This window comes from Talpa europaea (genome assembly GCF_964194135.1).
Source record: "Talpa europaea genome assembly, chromosome: 1".
NCBI lineage: Eukaryota > Metazoa > Chordata > Mammalia > Eulipotyphla > Talpidae > Talpa > Talpa europaea.
In genome coordinates, this window is record NC_140073.1 from 121113584 (window position 1) to 121139614 (window position 26031).

General features: G+C 33.5%; 1 protein-coding gene across 1 annotated transcript in view; it reads right to left on the minus strand.

The window, feature by feature from the left end:
• Positions 1 to 15405: 15405 nt before the first annotated feature.
• The window catches only part of CALCRL (calcitonin receptor like receptor), a gene marked incomplete at both ends in the record, with an annotated part of 33476 nt that continues 22850 nt past the window's right edge, over positions 15406 to 26031 (minus strand). Inside the window, 6 exons of the mRNA XM_084239652.1 lie at positions 15406 to 15621; positions 19718 to 19759; positions 19887 to 20105; positions 24330 to 24396; positions 24483 to 24543; positions 25686 to 25839. Of these exons, the coding sequence (XP_084095778.1) occupies positions 15406 to 15621; positions 19718 to 19759; positions 19887 to 20105; positions 24330 to 24396; positions 24483 to 24543; positions 25686 to 25839 (759 nt within the window). The remainder of the gene's footprint in view (positions 15622 to 19717; positions 19760 to 19886; positions 20106 to 24329; positions 24397 to 24482; positions 24544 to 25685; positions 25840 to 26031) is intronic.

Here is a 26031-nt window from a genome sequence, read left to right on the forward strand (position 1 = left end):
TTCTTTCAGCTCTTGTTTGTGCCTCTGTCTCTTCTGCTAGAAAGGATTGCTAAATATATAGTCATCCATTAATACTTAAATGTAATTCAGGAGCTAAATGTTAATAAAAATCCTCAGTCACATGCAGTCACATGGAGGAATGTTTGTAAAACAAGAGAGCTTATCAGCACACAACTTGTTTTTCTATACTTTTCCCTGAGAAGAAATCAATATGCTCAAGAGGAAAATTAAAGATCCCAGAGGCAATTAAACTAATTTGGAGCAAGATTAACTCTGAATTATAATGAAAAACCAACCTTCCAAATTTAAATCAATTACAGAGGAAAAGATTCGTCAATATTCATCATTTCATATCAATTTATATGTAGTTGGATATGTAAATTTCCTCTTTTAGACAGGTTTCAGGAAAGTGAGCAAAGTGACCTAAGGAATAAAGGGAATAGAGTGAGTTCCCTATCAGTGCCATGACCAATCATCACTCAGAAGAGAGACTAGACATGAATGGTACTTAGAGACACTGAGTTTTCAATGATGTGCATTTGAAAATACCAAAACCTTTTGACTTAGTTTGATTTCTTGAATATAGCATCTTGACTAATTGCAAGGATTTCTTTCCTTATTTAAGGTAAAAATGCATTCATTTTTTGTAATAGTATTGCTGTTTTCTATTGATTTTTGCATTGACTTGTATTGTTAACATTATGAGAGAAGATGACCTGCTTAAAATATAAATCTTCATACAGTGAGTTTGCTATGCTTTAATAACAAAATTTGAGAATTTCTTTTTAACCTGTATGATCTTGAAATTTTGTTGAACTAATCAGTTTTAATTTTGAGTCCCTCGTGAATTTCAATCAACAATTAATGCACATAAAAGTATGAATTTTCTTTTCATTTAAATTCATGAATCTCATGAATTCTATTCACAAACACCTAGGGAAAAGGAACCTTTATAAGATGAGTGACTTTCAGCCCATCTAAAAAATATGCAAATACCGTAATCTGATAAAAATGATACCTTGTAAAACAACATAGAAGACAGGATATAAATCAAATGTGTTTTGGGAACCATAGAATAAATTGTTCTCCCCTAGGGTACCTCGTGGCCTAACACCTGTGACATAAAGCGTAGCTGATCTAATGGTTTGCTGGAAATTACCAGCACTGCTACATATATTCCTGTATAACCACGGAAAACTTTCATATTCATTATGGTCTTCTTTCCACATGGAGTCTTACCTGTCACTTTATGCATTAACTGTCAGCTCTCAATTCTTTAGAACTTCTTAGTAACATTGAGTTTTTGACTCCTCTTTCATGTTGTCACTGCAGTCCCATTTAAGGAAACGGATATCCAAAGATCGCATAAACAAGTAAAGGTCATGGAGCACAATTTGGGGCCACGACCCCCACATTTCTTATGTATTCTGACCTTGCTGGCCATGGCTGTGAGGGATAGTGAGTCAATAGGACCTGGCCTGATCACAATTTGAGAGAGCTTGGTGGTGATTCCAGCTGAGTGAAAAGAGTGGGAAAGGATTCTATTTCAAATACTGCTGACAGCTCAAACAGGAAATAATCAGAATATAAAAGGGTGAATCTACTTTCATCAGACAATACATAGTCAGAAGAGGATAATGTCACTATTTTATAGATGAGACATGAAAACAAGAATTTTTGCCAATTCCTTATTTCAGATGCTATTATTTTAAAACCACGTCTTTGCCTTTCAGCTCTTTATTTTTATTATTTATTTATTTATTTGTTTATTTATTTATTTATTTAATTTGTGGGACCCTCGCCAGCAGTCAGGGAACGAACCGGCGCTGCAGAGGCTGCGGGCAGCCTCGCAGCCCAGCGCTCAACCGCTGGGCCACCAGGGGAGGCCCTCTTTATTTTTATTTTTTTAAAGATTTATTTATTTATTTATTTATTTATACAAGTGCTGGGTACAGCCAGAAGCATGGGAGGGTGAGAGAATTCACCAGAGCCATAGCGGGGAACAGAACAGGCAGAGTGACCAAGAAATGCACTACTGTGGGCGTGACAGGAGAGGTCTGAGGCGCCATGTGGGACCCTTGCTGGTGGCCGGGGAACGAACCAGCGCTGCAGAGGTTGCGGGCAGCTTCGCAGCCCAGCGCTCAACCACTGCGCCTCCAGGGGAGGCCCTCAGCTCTTTATTTGACAGAATTTTGCCCCAAACTCTTGATTAAAGGACAGTAAGAGGTCTTCTAAAGGACTTTCTTATAAAATATTTATATTCCATTTTATCTCTTGTAACTCTGAAGAGTTTGTCAACCAAATGGACAGTGATTTCTAGTCTTAACTTTGTAATTTGGAAACTGTGAAACTGACAAAATTTTTCAAAGCCTCAATTTTACTAATAATTTCAAGGGTTAGAGTTGAATTACGGATTTAAATACATTTTTTAACAAATGAGGGAAGAGAAGCAAATGTTTATTGAGAGTCTACTATGTGTCAAGCTCTCATAATATAGAGAAAGAAGTATAATACAGTGAAGGCAGTAAATGCCCATTTGAGCAGGTAAAGTAGAAGAAAGTGAGTCTCTGTGGATGTTACAGCTATTAAGGGAGCCAGGTGCTGGCAGTGAGGAGGCACAGGACAGGGTTTTCAGGGCATGAAGAACCTGTGAGAATCTTGGTGGGGTCTAAGTATCTGCAAAAGATCAGTAGTTGCAGCAATCATCCAAATTATTTTGGTCATACAAAGTACAGAGTACTGAGTTTTCCCATTTTGCTTTTGCCAAGGGTGTAGAAATGTCTGTAGGCTGCTACAGATGGAGTATTTAAGGAAGATGAAAGTCAAGACAAATCTAATGTGTAACAGAATTGACTGCATTTTTACAGGAGATTGAGGAGGGAAAGTAGTGTTTTCTCTTAGTTTCTACTTACCATGCATATATCTAAACTTGGAGAGTCAAAGAAAAGCAGAGGAAACTTACACAGCTTCTGTTCAGGAGGATGTGGGAGGAACATTTTAACAAGAGACTTCTTCATGAGAACCAGTGTCTCCAGAGAAAGAACTATTGCCCCACAAACTCTGATGATTAATACAATATTTAGTGATGCAGCATATTTATTGTTATATTAGTGCCAGGAAATAGAGAACTTTAAATGATCTCTAGAACAACAGTGTATCTAGTTTTACAAATGTAACCATGGAAAAAGCTTATAATTACTGGAGGAGTCCTACAGCAATTCCACTTAGCAAGTCGGAGATAAAGATTGTTAGTTACTTTCAGGAGTGGCCTATGCTTTACAGGGTATAATAATGGATGGGTAGAATTGTTAGATTAACACTAGTAAAGCTGTGTTTTTGTTTTTTTTTTTGGTTATTGCTAAGTATGAAGTTGTGACTGATTAAAACAGCAGGTAAATATGAGGCTTACTATGCATAATAAAAGCATGAAATAGATCTATGGAAAAAGAGAAAAAGAAAAGAAAGACACTTAACATGCACCTTTTGGTCTAATTTTCTTCCTACTGAGCTATGGGTGCATTGGTTTTGGGCATAGTTCCATAACATATATCTGAAGAGCTGTAAATCTAGACCTCAGAATCAACATAGAAGACAGGAAGGAAGGAAAGTCAGGAAGGAAAATATATACTTTTCATTTGGGGTTAGAGTAGTTTAGAGTAGAATTACATAGGAAAACATATAATTTATTATCCAAACCAAATATCTAGGTTTATCTGGGTTAGATATTCAAGGTTCTTCCCTAGTGTCTGTAGAGCCTGAGGCAAGAGTACAAACTAAAATCTGTATATGCCAAGCCCAAGTATTTGACATAGTTCAAGTATAAATAGAAGCCACAAAGCTAATAAATAACCTTCCATCTTTGCAAATAAATATTTTAAACACCCAAGAAAATTACTTTCAAAATTTGATTACTCAGAATTCTCATAATTCTTGGGGTTGTGTGCAGGATCATGCAGGTAGAGGGAGAGCAGGACCCTAATCCCCAGAAGGCCCTTTTCCACATGTCCCCAGCTTCTCTTTGTGCCAGGATGACTTCTCATGTGCATGTCAGTATCTTCTTCAGCCTGCATGTCTGAGTTCCCACCGCTTCTCAGTGTGCAGTCAGTGTATACAATAACCGCTTCTTAAGAATAGGGGAGGGGTATCAAAGATGCATGACATTTTATCATGGGACTCCTGGATATGAGCATAAACCATTTGTGCTGGTAACACTGGAACTCCAGGTTCACAGGATTTGGTTAGAAGGTGAGCATTAATTTCTAGGTGAACAGGTTTCCTTGACTCAGATAAATCACCAACTAGAAAAGAGGTCAAGCTAGAACAAGACCAGAGTTGAGGTCTAGATCGTGCAGGGATAAGAACATAGCCCCTTTCTCATATACTGACGCCAGTGTTACAAATGCTAAGTTGAAACTGATCCCAAGACACAAGACATGAGCCTATACTCTTGAGCAAACTGGGATGTATTGTTATCCTAAATTTGTGGAGCACTCATTGGGGTGTAAACTGCCATCTGAAAAGTGTTTTTGGTGTGTAGACCCAATTCAGGCAGATTTCTCAAAAAAGAGCTTTTTGTATATTCTTTATAAGAATAAGAGTTTCTATACAAACTTATATATGAATAGGATACAGTTAAAAAAAATAGAGCTGTGTGAGCTTCCTGAAGGACAGAGAATCATATTTTTCTCAAATAATGCCCTTTTTAAAACCTCCCTGTTTGATACCAATATCAGAACCTTTGTTTTTTCAGCAGTTTGGATTTGCCTGAAAACCTATTCTTAACCTTCCTTGTACTTTCAAAGGTTCTTAATCATGACTTTAGGTTTCTCTTTTGTCTATTTTAAAGAAATGGTGATTTTTTGTGTGTGTTCCAATTAGAAAATTTATTAATGTGTAAGTCCTGTGCTTATAGATACCAGATGCTTTGGAACCCACTCTAATCAGGACTTTGTCTTAACAACTCCATGGAAACTGCTTTGTCAATGACCCTCATGTGGCCAAAAACATTGGTGAAATTCTAAGTTTCACTTTGGCAGAAGTCTCAGCAATATGTGACAAGCCTGTATTTTTTGAAACAGTTTCTTTAATTGGTTTCTGGGATAACATTCTCATTTGGTGCCTGCGCTACCACACTGGATATTACGTCTTTGCCTCCTTTTGACTAGCCTTCCATATCCATTCTACTTCATATTAGGGAAAGAACCCCAGGGTTTCAGGTCTGGGAGTTTTTCTTTTAGGTTTACTTTTGTTTTCTGAGTAAATTCATCCAATTTCAACATTTCTAGCGCTTTCAATGTTTTGACAATTCCCATGCTGATACTGCAAGCCCATATCTTTCTCTTGTTTTTCATATTCATGGCTGAGCAGCCTGGGATACCTGATAGAATTCCATGGCCAACACCGAACTCTTGATTTCCCCAACCAACATTACCCCTTTTCATTGCTTCTCTTTTAGTAAATATGAATGGGACTCCATTTTCCTCAGTGCTCAAGGAAAACAAAACAACAAAAAATCAAATAAAAAATAAAAAAAAATTGAAACCATTCTTTTCATCTATATCCAATCAGTGAGCATATCCTGTTGACTCCAGTTCCCTATATATCCAGAATCCTATGATTTCTTTTGGCCTCTGTTACTAGCATGGTATTTTAAGCCATCGACATAATCTCTTGCCCAGAAAATTGCAGTAGCTTCCTAATCAGTCTCTGATTCTACCCTGCTTCCAACCTCACCAGTTTATTTTCCACTTATCAGTAAGAAAGAACATTTAAAAATACATGTCAGATGTCCAGTTGTTTCATTCCTCTTTCTCAAACCCTGTGGTTCTTCTAATTAATAAAAGTAAAAATCAACACCAGGGCTTTCAAGGTCCAAGATGGTAGGATTACTAACGACTCTTTGGTCTCCTTCCACCCTCTCTCTGCCTCCATTACATCATCTTCTTGAGATTCCTCAAAGTCTTAAACACAATCCTGCTATAGAACTTGTACTTTCATAGCACTTACTGCTACTAGTGACAGTAAGATCTTCCATTTCCAACAACAGCATACATCATTCATGTCTCTTCTCAAACTTCACCTCACTAGGGAACACTTCCTGATCACCTGATTGAAAATAATACTTCTAGACAGTAAAAGCTTGCTGAATGACAGGTGAAATCCTGGGTATCTCTGGGATTCAGGCAAGATTTCCACTATAGTTTTCAAAACAAAAGTAAAAATGAAAGAAAAAAGGTAAAGATAATACCCTGGTGTTTGAGTTGAAATATGTTGCTTTGCTGGGTGTATCCAGCTTTTGTGTAGCATGGATTGCCAGCCAGAAATACAGTCTGTGACTCTGTGAAGTGGGCAGCACTGTAGCTCCACTGTGAATGCTGTAGTTCTGGCCACACACATGCAAGTACAGTAATGCTCTTAAGGGGATGAAGCAAGATAGAGTTGGCTTTCTGTAATCCTATCTATTCTATTTGCATCCTTTTTTTTTCTTTGTACACTTTAAGCTGTGGTAAATATTTTGAATTACTTAGTGTAATATTTATAGCATTTTTGAAATATAGCAAAAGTTATTTTGAGCCAAGGGAGGAATTGTATCTGAGTCAAAGCTTGGGACCTTTTGGTGTAGCCTCCAATTTCATGTTGCACTTGGCAGCAAGGCTACCAGATTTAATTCAACTTTTACATTCTACATCTGCTTCTGTGAGCAATATAATAAAATTATTTGCCTAGTTTGAACTGTTTCAAGGAGAGATGCATAATACAAATGACTGAGTTCAAAGTGTCTTAGAAAATTAGCTAAAATCTATAAATCATAATATATCATTTGCTTTGCAAAATCTCTGTGACTTCACTATATACTGCAAAGTTCCTAGTCTATGCTTTTTAAAAAGTAGGTGTTGGATAATCTTGTCACCTTTATTTATTTAATAATCTTTTTAAAGTCATTAGCTGTACATCATGATCTCAACGACATTCATTAATAAGTGTCACGCTTAACTGATATTTTGTCAAATATCATACCTTCAGAGATGATCATCAGTGAATATGGACCAGGTAGCATATGCTCTAATGTTTCAAACTATAAAAGTAAAGAAGATATCAAAGGAATATATTTCTCTTATTCTAAAAATGCTGTATTGGAATTACTTAACCTTAAGACATAAGACATTTCTATTTATACATCATCAATAATTACCTAAAAGTCAACAGGCAAAATAGTGCAAATAGAGAAATAAAACTGCAAATGAAAAGATAGGTTACTCATTGCGTCACAACTTTCATATCCTCACATGGTTCCTCTTTCTCTCTGCTTGTATTTCTATCAGTAAAAATGATAAAGTCTTTAAAATGGCCACACATTTGAAAAATTGAAAGTATCTCTTGTGGTGCAACTTTGTAGGTTACCTCTGTTTTGTTTTGAGGTCTTATAGCTATATAAGTTGTAAAGACAAATAATAATGCAATTATATCTGTAGTAATGGAAATCTGTTATGTCCAGTGGTATGCAATGATTATCACCTATAGAAAGAGTTCTTTTCCATCTGTTTGTGAATTCATTTCAGCATTATTTATCTGCTTGCATGGGTATGGCATTTTGAGTTCTCCTTTGAACAACTGTATCATCTTCCTGGTTCCCTCATTAACTACTGAGTTAAACAAAAGTTATATTTGTATGAGAGTCATACTGATAAATATAATTTTTAAAAGGTGAAACTTCTTTTCCTTCATTTATTCCTCCTATTTGTAACTGAAGTATGCAGTGAAGATGAAAGAAATCCTATATATTTTCCTGTTTCTGCATTTCTTCCTCTTCTTTTGGCACAAAAAAGGAATTTGCATGCATTGTAGTTTATTTAGATTTTAATAATCTTTGTAGGTTTTTCTAGAAAATGCCCAGAGAATCTACATATAAACTGCTTTGCTAGGTTAAGTGTACCTCATGAATAAACTAAAGCCATACAAGTGTAGGCATGTGTTTTTCTTGGCTTTCGGAGTGATTACTGAGGTGATTAAATTGCTTGCTCTGTTTCTCTCGTTTTGTGGTTGTGTGTGGTTTTGATATGCTTGCAAGTGATAAGTTATTTGGCAATGCAGCCAGCAATGATTGGAAATTTGATTTTGTTCTCTGACCATTGGGTGATCACTACAAATAAATTAATGGTTTATAGAGCTCTATCCTCTATTGGGGTAAGAAAGAAGGAGATTCTAGTTCACCAATCCTTTTTGCCTATTTATTTTAAGTTCAAACTAGTTAAGAATTCTATACCCCTCTGATAGAACAGTTCTTTGACATTTGGGCCAGTGTGTTTTTGTGTTTCCATGTCTCATATATTTTTGAAATGTGACTAAAATCTGTATATTATATATCTGTATGTTTCTGACTCTGTAAATGAGGATGGCTTTAGGTCTAGTTGTGTGTGTGTGTTGTTTACTTGTCTTTAGAAATATTAATGTAAAATATCTTAAATGGTTCTGTTTTAACTGGATTACAAAGATAAATGTGCTTAAATAAATTGAATAGCCACAAAATAAGGAAAATTGCTAGACAAGGATATTAAGTTTCTAATACTTTTAATCTGTTTCTCTGTCTCTATCTCTCTTTCTCTCAATACATGTAAGATATTTCAATATATTCTTAACGGAAACTAACTCAGAAACATACTTAGAATGTAATTGTGTATTATTGTGGTAAATCTCTGGCATATGTCACTAGTTTAATAATTTTGATTCAATAAACACCACTATCTAGCCTCTCATTTGTATTAATGATAACAGAAAGATGCATTATATAACTTGGGTTTGTTTTTTCATAAACTTATTCAAATTTGCCTATGCAGTAAGCTAGAATTTTCCTACAAAATTTTTGATTATGAAAAACATACACATGTATTCTACTAAATCAGATCATTTTACTTCACACTGTTTATTTCAACTAGTTTTATAGAATTTGGAGATACTTTATAAAACCTTTAAGTAATTTATAACCTTGATCTGATATTAAATTAACTAATGGATAACCATTAGATATATGGTTATTTTCATGTGAGAAACTATTACTGAGCATAATTTTAAGTTCTTTAATTCTTTTACATATTATAGATACACTATATAACTTGAATCAGGCTTATTTTTGTCATTTTATAAAGATGAAAAAGAGATGTGTATAGCTGTAGAAAGGTGTTTTTTATGTATTCACAGTCTTTGTTTATCTGTTGAAGTTTTTGGGTTTGCCAGAGTTCTCAATTACCTTCACTCAGTATTCTCTGCAGTAGAAGTTGGTTATTTCTGCTGCACGTTTTAACTAAGAAGAATGGTTGAAACTACAGATAGAAGCACCAGAGACTTATCCTTTTACTTTATATTTATTTCATGTCCAGATGAAGTCCTTTACACTTTGGGGATATATTAAGGACCCAAAGCACTATCTCTGTAGATTATACCTATTGGTACTTAACATTTTAGAAATCAAAGATGAGAATTTCTTTAATTTTATCACCTGAATATAGCAATGAGGACCACATTCCCTGTTGCTGGAAATAAGAATATTGATATAAAAATGATTCCTTTATTTATTTGTTTTGTTTATTTATGCATACAAGAACTGCGGTGTAGGCCAGAGGTGCAGTGGAAGGAGTGAGAGAATTCATCAGAGACAGAGTGGGAAGCAGAACAGCCAGATCTACTGAAATACACGCCTGAGGGGAGCAGTGAGCGAGACAGGGGAGGTCTGCTGTGCCATGTGGGTTAGCTCCATGGCCAGGAATAAAACTCGTGCTGCAGTGGCTATGGGGTAGCTTCATAGTGCTGCAACTTAACTCCTTTGCCACCAGGGAGGCCCCAATTCTTTCTTATTAATACCTTAAGCCTGTTTTAAAGTCCTGTTTGTACAAAATACAAAAGAACATAATAAAGGACAAAAACTTGTAAAGAAAAACTCATTTCTCTTAGTTTATAATACTTAACTCTGAAAAGAAACTATGAAATGTATTAAAAAACAGAATTTGCTTGATTTTGATTGACTTCAGTCTCTGTTCCTTGGTTTATTGATTAATACCCTCACCTATAATAAATTCTTCTACTTTCAGTGTAATCCTCCTAGACAGCAAAGATTTTTTTTTTCCAAATTAATTATGTGTTTTTTGTTGACTTTGCCTGTATCTTTGGGAAAACAAAACAAAACAAATTGACCACAGTTTCTTCACTTATAAATAACAAATATTCTCTAAAAGTGTGCTACTATTTTTGTATTTTTAAGTGTTTTCACTTTGATTAAATATATACTCAGATATATTTTTAGGATCCCATAACTCTATTTTATCAAATGTCCAAATTTCCTAAGATGTCTTTTTTTTTTTAATTTTTAAAAAAGATTTATTTATTTATTTATACAAGCACTGGGTACAGTCAGAAGTGCAGGAGGGTGAGAGAATTCACCAGAGCCAGAACAGGAAACAGAACAGGCAGACTGACAATACACTGCTGAGGGGAGCAGTGGGTGGCAGGAGAGGTCTGCGCGCCATGTGAGACCCTCAACTAGTAGCCCGGGGATAGAACCAGTGCTGCAGAGTCTCTGGGCAGCCTCACAACCCAGCGCTCAACCGCTGCACCACCAGGGAGGCCCAAGATGTCTTTTTTTTTTTTTAAAAAAAGAAATATTTTGACTTTCCAAAAATCATGTTCTCTAAAAAAAAAAGGGACATATTTTACACCTGAGATATTATCAAAATTTTTCAGATGGGCTCAAAAATCTCAAAGATTATTCTTTCACCTTACAGAAAAGCTGTTAAAAACTAGTCTTGTTTTTCAGTATTGTAACTGTTACGAGGAAACCGTTGTCAAATAAGAAAAGACAACTAGTCTTTCTTAGGTTACATTTCTACTGGCAAAATATGACTATAAACTGTTCAGAATTTGTATGCTTTATGGAAAGTCCCTGGAAGTTTGTCATTGTACTCAATTTCCAAATATATTTTAACCTTGAAGTAAATACTAATGAAAAATCTGCCAACTTGTTTTATAATTAATAGTGCTCTGACAGTGCTTTGCCTGAAATTAGACAACAGTGTCATCAGTCAAAATTTCAGCTATTCTTTAAACTATTGCTTAACCTAAGATGTCCTTCTTTGATATGAATTTATATTTTGTATACCAAGGGTTCTCAATTTAGGGTGTATACTAGACTTACCCATGAAGTTTTAGAAAATATACTACTAAGCCTTATCCCAAACTTACTGAATCTCTTTGCTTGATATTCTTGGTATAAAATGCATCTCAGAATTATGTTATAGCTCAAGATATATAACAATTTGTTTAATTATCTTTGGAATGACTTTATAACCTTTGTTTTTCTTGCCACAGACATAACATTTTCTTTCCAGTTGTATTATTCTTATGAATTTTCATTTTTGAAAGTTATCACTAATAAACTAACCACAGTAAATTTACATATTTGCCACACACAAATAATGGTCTCTTGAGGGAAGAGAGTTTGACTGTTCTTATGGTATAGGTCCACCCAAGCTTATGGATAGTAAAGAGAGCCAGTTCCTTACATGTCAGCAATCGCCTCAGATGTTAGGTAAATTGAAAAAAGAGTAATTCACCCAAATTTATAGACAGAGCTAGTGAAATCTGGCAGAGACCTTCTCTGGGATCTGATTTTTGTCTCAAGTTGGCAAAAAACACAGGCTTTTAAAAATGCAATTCTAGATTCCTATAAAATCTCCAGGCAAAAGTTAAGTGTATGACCTTAGTGATTATTCAGTACTGAATGGTTAACAAATTAGATAAAATGAACATGTTCCTGGGAAAATGCAAACTACTAAAACTGCTCAAAGCAAATAAATGTAGATAAGTACTAATTGAAGAAATTGAATCAGTAATAAAATTACTCATATCCGTCAGGTCCAGATGCTTTCACTGCTGAGTTTCACCGAACATTCAAAGAAGGAATATAAACAACTCAAACCATTTATCGCTCCCATTGTCATATAAAAATTAAATGTATTAGATCACACATATTTATGCATGTACACCTGTGTATACCATATATTTTTTCTCTTTTTATACATAAGACATACAAGTTATTACAGTGTCCTTTCTAGTGCACCCTTCTGGTTTTTAAACCTTTCCTTATTTTGAGATTTTTACAATTCTATAAACTGATAATTTTCCTTATTCTTGATTATTGAAATAAAAATTATTTAGTGGAATGCAACTGATTACTGCCCTAAAGATAGAGCTATTTTATATCTCTTTATAAGTTCATTTTGGCATTTCTTAAATTCATCCAAATTATATTTTGAATTCTCCTTTGAATGGTTGTGACATATTCTGGTTCTCTCACTAATGAATGAATTGAAAAAAATCTTTAACATGTTTTCATTTAATATTTGTGTGAGTCATAATTATGCCCTCTTTTAAAATTATCTTCAAATATTTCTTTTCTTTTTTTCTTTCTACTCTTCAATACAAATCACACAATAGGAGAAAGGAGACACATCCCCACACATTTTGCTGTTCTGTTTACCCTTCCCTTTCAGTTTAGGAAGAAGCTTATATTTGTAATTTTTTAGCTTAAAAAACAAATTCATAAATTTAAAATGTTGATTTGTGGAATGATTTAATAGTTTATTGAAGTCTTTAAAGAAGGTAATAAAGTCATTGATTCTGAGAATTGTTTTACTGACTGCTGTAAAGCACTATGCTTTTGTTACATTATTCAGAACTTTAGCAAATATGAGTGAAAAATCAAATTTAACTCATAACTTTAATGTTTTCATCCTGCCAAAAAATAGGGAAATACATGAACTAGGCATAACATGAGTTGTTTTAATGCTCAGAACATCTAATGTATGTTTTTCAGATAAAAGAAGTGGTGGCTTCTATGAGCAAATTAAAACAAGAGAAAATTAAAATAAGTTCACATTTTACAAAATTATTAAGCAATAAATACAGCACTATATCTGCCACAAAGTCTATGCACATTGAATTACATTTGAACAAAATCTAAATTCCTGATGGATATTTATTGCCTAAATACAATGGATAATAACATAGCAAATTCATATCTTTTAAAAATTAAAATGGAATTTTCACAAGTATTTGCAGAAAATTAGCAAAACTACATTTTAAAAGGTAGAGTTTTCTAAAATCAGGTTTTAGATACCAAAAAACTAACGCCGATTATGTATAGGGTAATACACCGAAGACTGTACAATAGATGATTTCTGGTCATAAAGAAAATCTGTTCAAAACTTAACAAAAGCACATAAAAATTCACCTGAAAATGAAAATATAATTTTAATCCCATGCTAGCTGTTATTCAACATTGTCTATGAAATATGTGGTTAAGACTTGACAGTTGCCTGGAAAATTCTGAAATATGTGAATGTCAGCAAAAGATTTGAATTTGTGTCTTTGAATAATAAATAAGTAAAAGGTGAGGTGAGTGTATTTGAAGGAATTTTTGTATAATTTAGATATTAGAAAGTCCAGAACAGCCTGTGTTCCTTGGTATCACCATTTGCTATGAAATCCATAAATTTTAAACCAACTTAAAAAAACTTTACAAGTAGATATATAAATTATAAAATATAAATGTATTGACCAAGCCATTTAATATGTTAATTCCTACTAACTTACATAATTTTCCTGGACAATTTCAAATGACTTAACTCATCCTCTTTGACTAGAAACAACCTATAATGACTAAGTCATTAGTTTAATCCATTATAAGTAGATTGACCTACTGTAAGAACACAAATACATAATTTGTCTCCCAAAATTTACTAATTAAAAACACTTTTATTTTTTCAAAAATTCCAGTAGAAACGATTATTAAGGAAATGTAATCCCATTTCAAAGTCAATTTATCTTCAGAATTTCTTCCATCTTAATTTATTTGATAACCATTTTGACATCCTTAATGATATATTCAAGTCTCTCTGATTTGTATTATCACATACAGTAGATTTATTAAAATATTAAAGCATTGTATATGATATATAGTATTCCTCTAATTTTTAAAAATAAGCTGGAACATTTCCAAAATCATGTATCTTCATATGTGTCGGAAAAGTAGTGTTTTTAATTAGGTAAAAGCTATGTGAGTAGTGTATTGGCATTTATTACAGTAGGAGTCATTTAAATTTTCTGAATTAGAATACAAGTTCATTGTCAAACCTACCTATTATTAAGGTATGAGTCACCTAAGCTAATATATTCAATAAAATAATGGCCTTGAGTTTTTAAATAAATATTTCATTTCTCATCATAGATATTTCTGTTCTCTTATTTCTCAAGTTTCTGATGCTGACATCTGGTTGTCTTTAAAATATTTACCAAATATAGAATTCCAGACTCTATTTCGTTATAAAATCTGCCCAGACACAGTATCAGATATTAACGTGCATACATCGTGACATTGTGTATTTGTTTTTTTTTTTTAAAAGCTTACCTAGATTGCATGGATTTGAGACTATAAAATAGAATAACATATTTACAAGCTCATTTTCACAACACTTTTTTACAAGCTTCCAAGAAAATAAGAAATCCTTCATTGATTTCCTTCATGTAAAATAATTGCTAATTTGTCTACACAGTAGAAATGGAAGGGACAAAGGTTCTATTTACAGATATAGGGAAACTGATTCCACCTATTTGTGTAGTAAGATGGAAAAATAGATGACAAGGTGTTTGGGGTATCAACCAAGATGTCTCCCTAATGATACTAAAGTAGAATTGCATATCATACAACTAGTCATCATCTCAAAAATGGATATAACACCAGATATAACTGTGATGTATCAGCGAATGAGTAGTTAATAGGCATTCTACTAAGTTTTTTTTTTTTTTTCCTGGGGAGAAGAGAATGAGCCAGCAAAACTAATTCTCTCTCTATCTCATCCATTTGAAAGGGTGAATACAAAAAGGACTAGGGTACTTTCTGAGGGGAAAAAGGTCAAGCTAATTTTCCCTCTGAGTCAGTAGGTCTAGCTAGGTCTCTTTGAGCAACTTTAGGAGTTGAATCCTGCCTAATATGTATATGAATCTTTAAAGTCTTATTTTGTGAATTCATGCTGTGGCTGCAAGTGGCTCAAACTGACCTATAGGTATTGATCGAGATCATCTTTTTTCAATTCCTCATTAGGTGATGTCAAGTTGGTAACTTGAAATCAGCCATGGTGGTAGTATTTATATCAGAGAAACTGGTAAACATTACAAATGGATATTTTCCCCTGTAGAGTTGTCTGTTAAACATTTGTCAATACTATATGAGTTTGTCTGAGAGTTTTCCTTGTATCATTCAAGAAATGCATTTAATACTGAAGTCTTCTGGCTGTAAAGTCATGGATTCAAGCCTTTGAGTTAGGAGTGGCAAACAGTTAATCAATGTGCCCACTTTTATCAATCATATAACTTTTCTAGCTTTAAGACTACATTTTCAACATCATGGATGCTTTTTCCATTTAAGTGTTCACTAGGACAGTCATGACTATAACCTGTACCATCACTGATTGTTGACACTGTGTAAGATGCACTGCGAAGAGCATCTGAGTGGGAAAAGCTGTTTCCAAATTGGATTCTGTATTGATTCCAGTTTCTTCTCAGGATTGCTTGAACCTATCAATTGAAAAGAAAAAAAGGACAAAATCAGTCCATTAATTGAGATGAAAATATTATGTTTAATAGTACCATAAAAAATAAGCTATGTATAGAAGATTTTTTAAAGAATTGTTAAGTAATGCATAATGCTTTGTTTAGATAGTGTAAACTAACTTTACCTCATAAAGATCACTTAATTCTTCTTTACTTTTGGAATCCATTAATATTTTACTTTCCATGTCTTAGGTTTTTTTTTTTAATTTTTATTTATTTTTGTAAGAGCTAGGATGCAGGCCAGAGATGCGGGGTGTTAGAGGATTCACCAGAGACAGGGTGGGGAGCAGAACAGGTAAATTAGATGAGACAGGAGAGGTCTGCTACTCCATATGTGGGTTAGCTCCCTGGCTGGGAATTGAACTTCCGGCCTTTTTGGTGTAACCCTTAGGCTACCAGAGAGGCCCTCCATGCCTTAGTTTTGAAGCTTTAAAAATGTGTGTGAATATCTAATTGTCAAATACTTAATCCAGATCCCCCACCTACAAAATTTATTTAGATATACATTAATATCTTTATTAAAGAAACAAGATAATTAATGAAAGTTTACAGAAAGAGAGAAAAGAAAAAGAAGTTAAGGATAAAGGAAGTGTAAATAATCACCATCATCATAGCAGTAGCAGCAACAACTTTTTGCTGAGTGGTTACTAAAAGCCCAGATTGTGCTATATTCTGGGAAATAAAAGAGCATGACTTTTGTTTGCATGAACTTACTACCCAGATTAAACAAATGGAAAACTTAATATGAAAAATAATGTCAGAAATTTCACCACTACACATTTTTTTTTTTCTTGGACCTCCTCTGCTTAATGAATTTGAAGTTTATCACTTCCTTTCTCTCTGAGAATAGAGACCCAGGTTAGGTTGCCTATATGTAGTTCATGATTTTCATTGCTATAAAACTCAAAGGTGATTTTCTTCACATTGAATTAGTAAATGCAAATAAGAAATTCAAAAACATCTCTAACTTGACCACATCACATTTCTTAGTGTCTAATGAGTAAAAAGACTGGTTTGGGGCAATCTGCTTCTAGGTTATAAATGTATTAACTACATCCCTATCCCTGATCTATATCTTTATAAAGCATGTATAGTTTTGAACTGTCTTCTACACTCTACTGCTCTTTGACCCTTTAGTTTTTTTCCAAAGGAAGGATAAACATCTGAAAGCAATTTTTCAGTAATTCATGTATTATAACATATTCATGCAATACTTAACTTTCTGCTATTGATTATACAGAATTCTTCAGTTTTTTGCTCAGTGCAATCATGTATAGAAATTATTATTAAATGATCATGTATAGAAATCATATTAAACTTGATTCAGTCACCATGGAAAGGGAAGCCAGCCAGGTGTTATTAAAACTATGACAATGTCTTTCATTGTTTTACATGACTGTTACATAAATAGGCCAACTGTTTAGAATATTTTCAATAACATTACAACCTTGGTTTGATAAGGAACCAATGCTAGACTTCTCTGCCTAAATCAATTAAAAGATACATAGTAGAGCTACATATAAACCAATTACCTAGTTCTCATTGTAGAATGTGAGTTCAGTTATTTACAACAATTTTTTTCACTGTATAATAATTTCTACTCTGAGTTGTTAATTATATCCATGTGACTAGGGAGGTCCCCTTCTGATGAGTAAAGTTTCCAGCTTATGTTAACAGTGAATATTTCTGTCTGCGTGGATAGGATGAAAATGACCTGAGCACTTGTCAAGCCACAGTTATTTAACTAGTGAGAAATGCAAATAGAAAGAGTTTGGCTTAAAATTAAAATAAATAAAATGTGAGATTAAATAAATAGAAATATTAAGCTAAAGGCAAGATGTTTGATGTAATGCAGAAAGCAAGAAAGAAACATAGTCTGAGCAAACGATTTTTAAGAAGTACATGACATAGTTGGAAACACAGAAAATTAATTTGGCAACTGTCTTCATCTTATGAGAGTGGGAAAAACTAAGAGCCAAAGAGACAAAAAGGAGGGATCATCGTATTTCTTAACATGAGAAGTGAATCATACAAAAACAAGGATTCTATCTTGAGAGATTAAAAAATAGGGGTGAGTACTGGAGATGTGAAGAGATGAAGGATTTGGCAATGACTTGGCTCAAAAATTTTGTATTATTGTAATATCCATCTGCCAAAATTTTCTCAATTTTAGGACATGGCAGAAGATCAAAGTCTGTGTCTCTTTTTCTTATAAGATAAAGAAAAGTGCTAAACTTTAGCTTAGATAATCCTTGGGCACTCTTTCTAAGGAGAGGGCCAATTTGCGATCTTAGTCCAACATGATTAGTGTTTCCACTTGCACATGTATTTTTTTGAAGAGTCATTTGACAAATGGAATCGAAATCTATAATATACTGAGTGTCTATCAAGGAATGCAAAATCTTTACGTTTCATGTTTACATTAATCCTTGTGAGTCTTGCATAAGGAACTTGCTTTTATTTCCTTTTAATACAAGTAGACACCGAGATTCTGGGAGTTCCATAGCATTTTCCAGGAATATTATAGCCAGGGGCAAAGTAGCATCTTTGGAATTTAAATGTATTGCCATGTCAATGCCTTAATTCAACACTGTCTCTTATCACAAAATATTTTGCTAGTGCTGAAAGTTTGTACACTTAAAAACTGCCTTTATAAAAATCCAGTCTGCTCTGAGATGCCCAACTGCACTATTCATGTTGACCCTTGTTCATAGGCACGTTGTCTCATCAATATTTAATGACAAAATCCTATGTAGACTGTATTTAGGATTGTCTAATTCAATTATGACAATAATAAATCCTTGGTGGTACATACTAACTGCTATTGAGTGTGATTATCAAAACAAGTGATTTATCAATTATTCCTAATTATGATCTGCCTATACTTCTCATTGATGTCTGGGAGATGGCCTCTCTTGTCCTCCTTCCAACAGAAAAATCATAAAATACCAATTAAAATAGGAAAAACATTCTGCTGATACGTGACAGTGCTATGTCCCATTACAAATAAATATGTCCATATTTAAAGCTAAATATATTTATATTTTAATTAAAAATTAAACATGAAATTTTAATATGTTATGAGAAAAAAGCAAAATATTATTCAAATATGGGAAAGCAACATTTTATAATTTTTCATGGCATGTATATGATTTTCAAATTGACTTGTTTATTGGAATGGTTCTTATAAAGTTATACCAACTGTTTCCAGATGTTTCCCATATGAGAATCTGTGATATGCTTTGCTGTTACCAAGTGTCCCAGTCCATTCAGTTTCTGTCAGGATTTCTAAACTTTGTTGCATTTTGCTAAAAGCCTCAGGTTAAAATTTATCAAGTAGATTAAAAGCACAAAGCTAAAATCGGTGTAGCTCAAACTACTGAACTATATAGCACTGTTGATATGTAGAAGCAATTAGATACTGGTTTATGAAATGCCTGAAACTTTCCAATTAGGAAAGTCTTGGATAAAAATCTTGAAATAGTTAAGAACACATTGTCATGTTATGAGCTAGAACATTCTATTTTCCTAAGTTTCCTAAATGACTCTATATACACCCTGTAAAACAGATAATTTACTCCACTTATATCCTTTACTATCCACCAAGAAGCTGTTTTTAAAGACCACATTATAGGCCAGCATCCCTCACCCCTGGGACCAAAAAAAAAAATTTGGAGAGGATGAAAACAGGCCAACTATATTTTGTAATAGAGTGTATGTTCTATGAGGTAAAGGATGCCTGACATTGTACCTAGGACAAAGCCCAGAATTAAAGGGATTATTCAAAAGTTAGATCAAAAGATTGGTTGAATAAAAGTCACTAATGGAATATTCTGAAGAGCGACTGATGTGCTCTATCCTTGAACTGCAATATGACCTGGGCTTTTGGTTGGAGAGTTGGATCTATAAAAGAGATTCTATGTATCTTCTTTCTGATAGAAATGAATTTTGAAATAGTTATTTCAAGGTATATATATATATATATTTCTGTCTCATTTCTTAAAGGAAAATCCATTTAGTAAATATAAAATGGTAAAAGGAATAAAATGAAGCACCATACCTCTCCATTAAAGAAGCAGAAAATTGTAGAAACCAAAAGACCCTGTAAAAGAAAAATAGATTTATCTCATTCCAAATGGAAAGACCCATTATTTATAACCAACTTGCTACATATATAGTCAAAAGTAAAACCATAGCTGTATATAACTTTAATGCCAAAAGCACCATACCTGATAGTGCATAAGGATGTGCATGATGTAGTCATATACCTCCTCTGCAATCCTTCCTTCAGGTCGCCAAGGAATAAGCACAAATTCAATGCCCAATAATGGCACCAGGATAAGTGTAGCCCTTACAGCTTTCATGTAGAGATTGGATTCTGCTTGGTGAGTAACTTTTAATTTGGTGATGAGAACACGTACAATATTTAGCAGGAAGAAAAGATTCACCTATAAGAAAGAAAGGGCTTATGAAAATGAGTTCATATTGAAGTAAAGAAGCATTATTGAAAAATATTTAATTAAAAAAATCTGAAGATTTTCTCATATGCATGGATATTTTAAATGAATATTTATGTAAGATATTAATTTATATTTCTGGAATTATGATTGAGTAATTTGATAAATACATCCATTTTAATGGATTTAAGATTAGAAAAATAAAGTGGTGGTAGAGTTACTGTGGAACATTTTCAACTGAGTGTTAATTTCAGCTTCTTATCATTCATTTTTCATGGTCTCTAAACTAAAGTCTTGGATATTTTCAAACTCAAAGAAGGAAAGAATTGTTTATAACAAGTGTTAACAGTTGGAAGTGTCTCCTCTGTATATCCACGTAACATACTTGTAAACATTTATAATGTAATAATAACCATTTTCTCCCATTTTGTATATCCTTCCTGTGTTTCTTTTTATAGGAATATTCCTCACAATTTCCCAAGATAATACTGTAATCCTCTTTATCCTTATGAGTGACTGAGTCACATATTTGAACCAATTGATATTCAATTCAGGTCATCCAGAGATGAAACAATTTTGGTGCTTCACAGGGTCTTCTGTTAAATGCTTTCTCTAATTACACATTGACTGTGTGATAACAGCTTTCCCAAATGGAAAACATTCTCTGAATGGAAGACACAAAACTTCAAAATTGAAGTGTAGATATAACTAAGTGCCTCAGGAAACAGTTCTGCTGAAATATTCATTTCTTTCTTACTGCCACTGTTTACTACTTTCTCTCTTTCTTATCTTCACCCAAGTCATTATCTTTCACAGTTGTCATTTTCTCTATATCCATTCTTTATACCGTCCAGAGCATTATGGTCATTAACAGATGAACCCTTTAGCGGCTAAATGGTACTTTTTTCCTTGTTTTCCTACCCTAACTTCCAGCATGTGTGCTTTGTTTAATAATCAAAAAATTTTAACTGTAAGTTAATATATAATTTATATTCACACACCTTAATAAATTATGCAAATGATGGTATTATTTCATTTTAATACAGAAAAAATTCACAAATATACACTTGCTGATTTAAGGCATTTGTTATAAAAAGAAAGGCATAAATACTCTGCTACTATTCATAGAGGATTCAGTGCAGTATATGCTTCAGAAATATACAGGTTATTATTATCCTGATAGAAATACATCTATGTAAAGTAACATATTATAGACACAGGGATGTCTGTGCTGGACAAAAACAGAATAAGCTATTTCAACAGGTGTAACAATGAAGTGTGACAAATCAACATATCAGCTGTTATTCCACCACCCATCCGACCATATTCCCTTCCTCAGCATTCATGATTGTTTGCTATTTTAGTTTGCATTCAATGGAAACTACACAGTCTATAGAAGAAAAGATAATGCCCTTTTATCTGTTTGTACATTTGAAACATAGAGTATAGTATAATCCTAGTGTGAAAAAAACATAAAAAATAGAAATGTAATTTAGATCACCATTATATGAAAATAATTAAATGCAAAGCTGTCTTCAAATGGCAAGACCGATTTAAAACATCAAGCTAGAAACTCACACCTACTTATTTGCAAATACTTAATTTTAAATAAAAATAGAATAAAAATTTTAATCTGATGACTCTATCTGAATCTCATCCATCTTAGTGCACTAGTTAGAAATGAAAAAATTTATTTCTTCTCTAAGAGCTATAAAGTTCACAAATCTGATAAGCACAACAATACATTTTCATATCAAACACTCCCATAGGATCATGAAAGAAGCAATGTGAACCAGAACAAGGGCAGTAGAAACCCTCCACACACCAGAACAGCCAGCACTCACTTTGCACTGAAGTGACTGAAACATGTCTCATTAAGCTCAAATAAAATATACCTCTTCTTAATTTCCCCTTTGCAGGACCTCAAAAATACTCTAGTCACTTCAATACTAGCCTGCACAAGGGGAAATGTGACAGAGGAAGTCTGAGTGGAAAGAAGCTGATTGCTGTTGAAATATTTATAAAATTTGTGCAAAATCATGTGACGATGTAAACGATTGCTAGATCCCTTCCCAAAATGGTGGAATTGGCCAAGACCAGTGAGGAACCCTAGAGCTTAAATAAGAGCAGTACAATATATCCTTGTAATCCTGGTATTTTTTCAGGTCATCATATGGAAAAAGTTTTATGCAAATAGTATGGATTTCCGCTTCTTTCTCCCTGAGCAGTGTGAATGGACTATATTCCTATTTTATATTTTACCCTAACTGTATCATTTATTCTTCCCTGCCAGAGTAGATGTGAACAGGCTTTTCCAAGGATTGAATTAGTTGCTGTTACATTTTTTCCATTTGTAAGGTGCTTTTGCCCATTTCTTGAACCACTCTGCCAATGGTGTTTGAATCAAATGCCCTTCTGCAGAGTCATATCTCTTGTGATAAAATTTTGCCTTGTATTTTTTCTGTACGCTTCTTGGTGGCTCAAAGAACGTATCTTAATTTCTTTGCACTCTTCTCAGAACAGAGTCATGATATCATGTAGAAATTACAAGTGAAGAAACTTTTCAAAGCATTTTTTCAAGACTATTATATTCTAGCCGCTATTTTAATTGAATAACAGGATATATCTCATTTAATGCTCATAGTGTACCATGAGATTCTTATTCTTACTATTCCATAGTCACAAATGAGAAAAAAAAATGTGCAGAAAGTTTTAAAGCAAAACAAAACAGATCTTGCCCTAAGATACACAGCCAGCAGTGGTGGAGCTAGATTTAATGCTGGCACTTAGAGGACAAGCCAGAGTAAGATAGACCACCTTCAGATTAAACAATGTGTCACACATTTCCCTACTATCCTGGAAGCAAGAGGAAGAAATGCTCCTGCCTCTGAAATTTGCACTAGCATCTACGTGAAGATATATTAAAATTTCCATAGAACATCTATTAAATTCCATGTGTTGCTATTTTTAACTTGCTGTCTCAAATTTGTGGCCAGGCACAAATCAGAAATTTGATACTTGCTGTGTGCTTTACACACACCAGGCTAAGTATTTTTTATGTTTTAACTCATTTAATTCCTTGGTTAAAAAAAATTAAAAATCCCCTTTTTTACACCCTGTATTTTATAAATGAGTAACCCGAAGCACTAGAATTACACAACAAATGAGAAGTGAAAGAAGAGTTCAGACTCAGGAAGTCACCTTCAGAATTTATTCTCTTCAGTATAACACTTTTGAGAATGACTTCATAATATACCTAAGCATGGATTGAACAGTGTTCTAACATAAGTATATAGTAAATCAAAGCTAACAGTAAAATAATAGAATATTTGTCAAAAAGATGAGTAAAAATAAGGCTCAGGTAACTTTGAATTTTGGCTGAGAAGCATCCCACCTTCATGTTTTCATATTTATAATTTAATATCAGCTATAATCACAATCTTAGAGACTTGAATTGAATTCTGACCTCTAATGTTCCATGAGAGAAAATATGTTAATTTGACTTAATTCATTTCCCCATTCAAATGATTAAATAAAAGTATTGAATGTGACTGTTCTTGCCATGCAGTTACACTTAAAATTGTCCAATTGGTGCACTTGTATTAAGTGGTGACCATTATAATAATAAGCACTGGTTTAAGAAGATACTATTTTTTTAAATTATTGGAACATTACTTTATTGCCAACATGAGCGGGTAGATTTTTTTGTGTTTCGCATGCCACCCATACTCTTGTTTGCTCTCTGCCCCAGGAGGCTGAACTCCCAGACATTCTTGCCTCTAACATTTGCTGTGTATGGCCAATGGGAAAAACCAAAGACATCAGAACATGGGAAGGATGAGAAGTTTTCTTTCCCCTTATTTTCCCCTGCTAGTCTGTGGTTTGGGCAGTGGCTTTGGTCCTTGACTTCGGGTTCCTGTTGGGTGACCCTTCTAGTTGCTCACTCAGTTCCAGCAACACTGTCCTGTTCCCACTTTGGATCCAGCCATGGTCATGCCTTGCCACTGCTGGTCCCTGGTGCCTTGCCATACTGTATGAATTAATTCCTTTATCTCAAATATAACTGGCATTAAACCCTTTTCAATTAAATACTGAGTACATCATCATTTGTGTTCACCAGTGATTCCCCCATGGGGATCCTAAAGGATAACACAAGCCACATGATTCATGAACTAAAAATGAAATGTAAACAACTAATGAATGAGAAATACATACCAATAGAGCTGCACAAATTGGGCCATGGATAATGTAGAGGAGGTGGGTATCAGAACTGATCCAGCAGCTAGGGGGAGAAAAAACAAGGAAATTAGATTAAAGAGTTTTGTTTTACATGATTCAAATCAAAATCTTCAAGAGAGGTTATCTTACTTGTCATTGTAGTACAAACATCTAGCAATAGCATGTATGCAAGCAGGAATCAGTGGAAATCCTGTAAATATCAAAGACAAAGAAAATAAATAGATGACCTTTTCTATAAATGTAAAATATGTCATGAAATATGAAATCACAGATACTCTAGGAGCAAAAATAACTGGTCATTATGTTTAGTAAATGAATACTAACTGTGTAGTCAAACTGAATAGGTAGATTGTTGAGTATTTATATTTTCAGGTTTGTGTTGTATGTGTGTATATGTTTTCTTCTAGTATAAGTCATTTTGATTCAGTTACTACAGGGCCTAAGTCATGAATGGGCTAGCTAACCCCTATGGCTTAGATAAAAAAAAACAGGAATTATACATTGTGAAGTAGGATTGGCCAATATTTTGTAGATAATCACAAATGGGATGAAGTTGAAACAGACTATATGAAAAAGTGAAGAGAGTATTTTATGGATCAGAAATATTGCATGGTTTGAGCATTCTAAATCAGATCTTTCAAACAGGAAATGAAGAAAAAAATTTATAAAGCTAACCCAAATGTATAAAAGAATATATGTGTATATACATACCTCTATCAAGCTTTGTCTATTATCTGAATGAATACATAGACAAGTATAACTTTAGTTCCATTTCTGGAAACTAGTTATATTGAACTCATTTTTAGCATTTAATATTTTGCATTATTCCAGTTATGTTTTTAAATGTGGTAGAAGCACATCAATGCATGCTTTGTGGAAAGAAATAGGTCTTTTGCATGCCTTCATTCAATTACTGATCTCTACAAGCTTATGATAAAATAACAACATCTTACAATACTTTTTAGAATGAAACTTCACAGCTGGTTAAGCCAATACTCTTATTTTTCACATGAGGAAAAAGAAGATTCTGAATAGTGCAGACTATACCCCTAATTCATGATTCTGATTCTACTGCTGTAGTCATTACATATTCAGCCAAAACATACATTGGAAAATTTAAGTAGAAAGATTGTATTATTAATTGACCCATGATTACTGAGAACAATATGTCATTGATACTTTGTTTCAACTTACAGCACTAAGGAATGATTAATCACCTGATATTATTTTAAAATGATTAATAAGTATATTTTATTACAAAGCAACTCTGTGTCCTCCAAAAGCTTTCTTACTAAGATGAATCAGTAGACATGAGTAATGAATGGCACTTACCCCATCCAAGAAAGTAATACCACTTCAGGTGTTGCTTCTCTGCAAACACAGCCACCACAATGAGTGTGTGCAGGTAAATGCCTTCACAAAGCATCCAAAAGTAGTTACAGCCCATCAGGTAAAGATGAATGAACTGTGATACTTTACAACTAACCTGTGAGAAAAAGAGGAAATAATCATAGTTAGTCATGAATAAATTCACACATAAAATAATAGTCTAGTTTAGATCAGAAATATATATCTGATACACACACACACACACACACACACACCTGGAATTTTTTCTCTTCAAAAAATTTGTATACACTTACAATTCAGACTCATGAAATACCATAAAAGAACACAT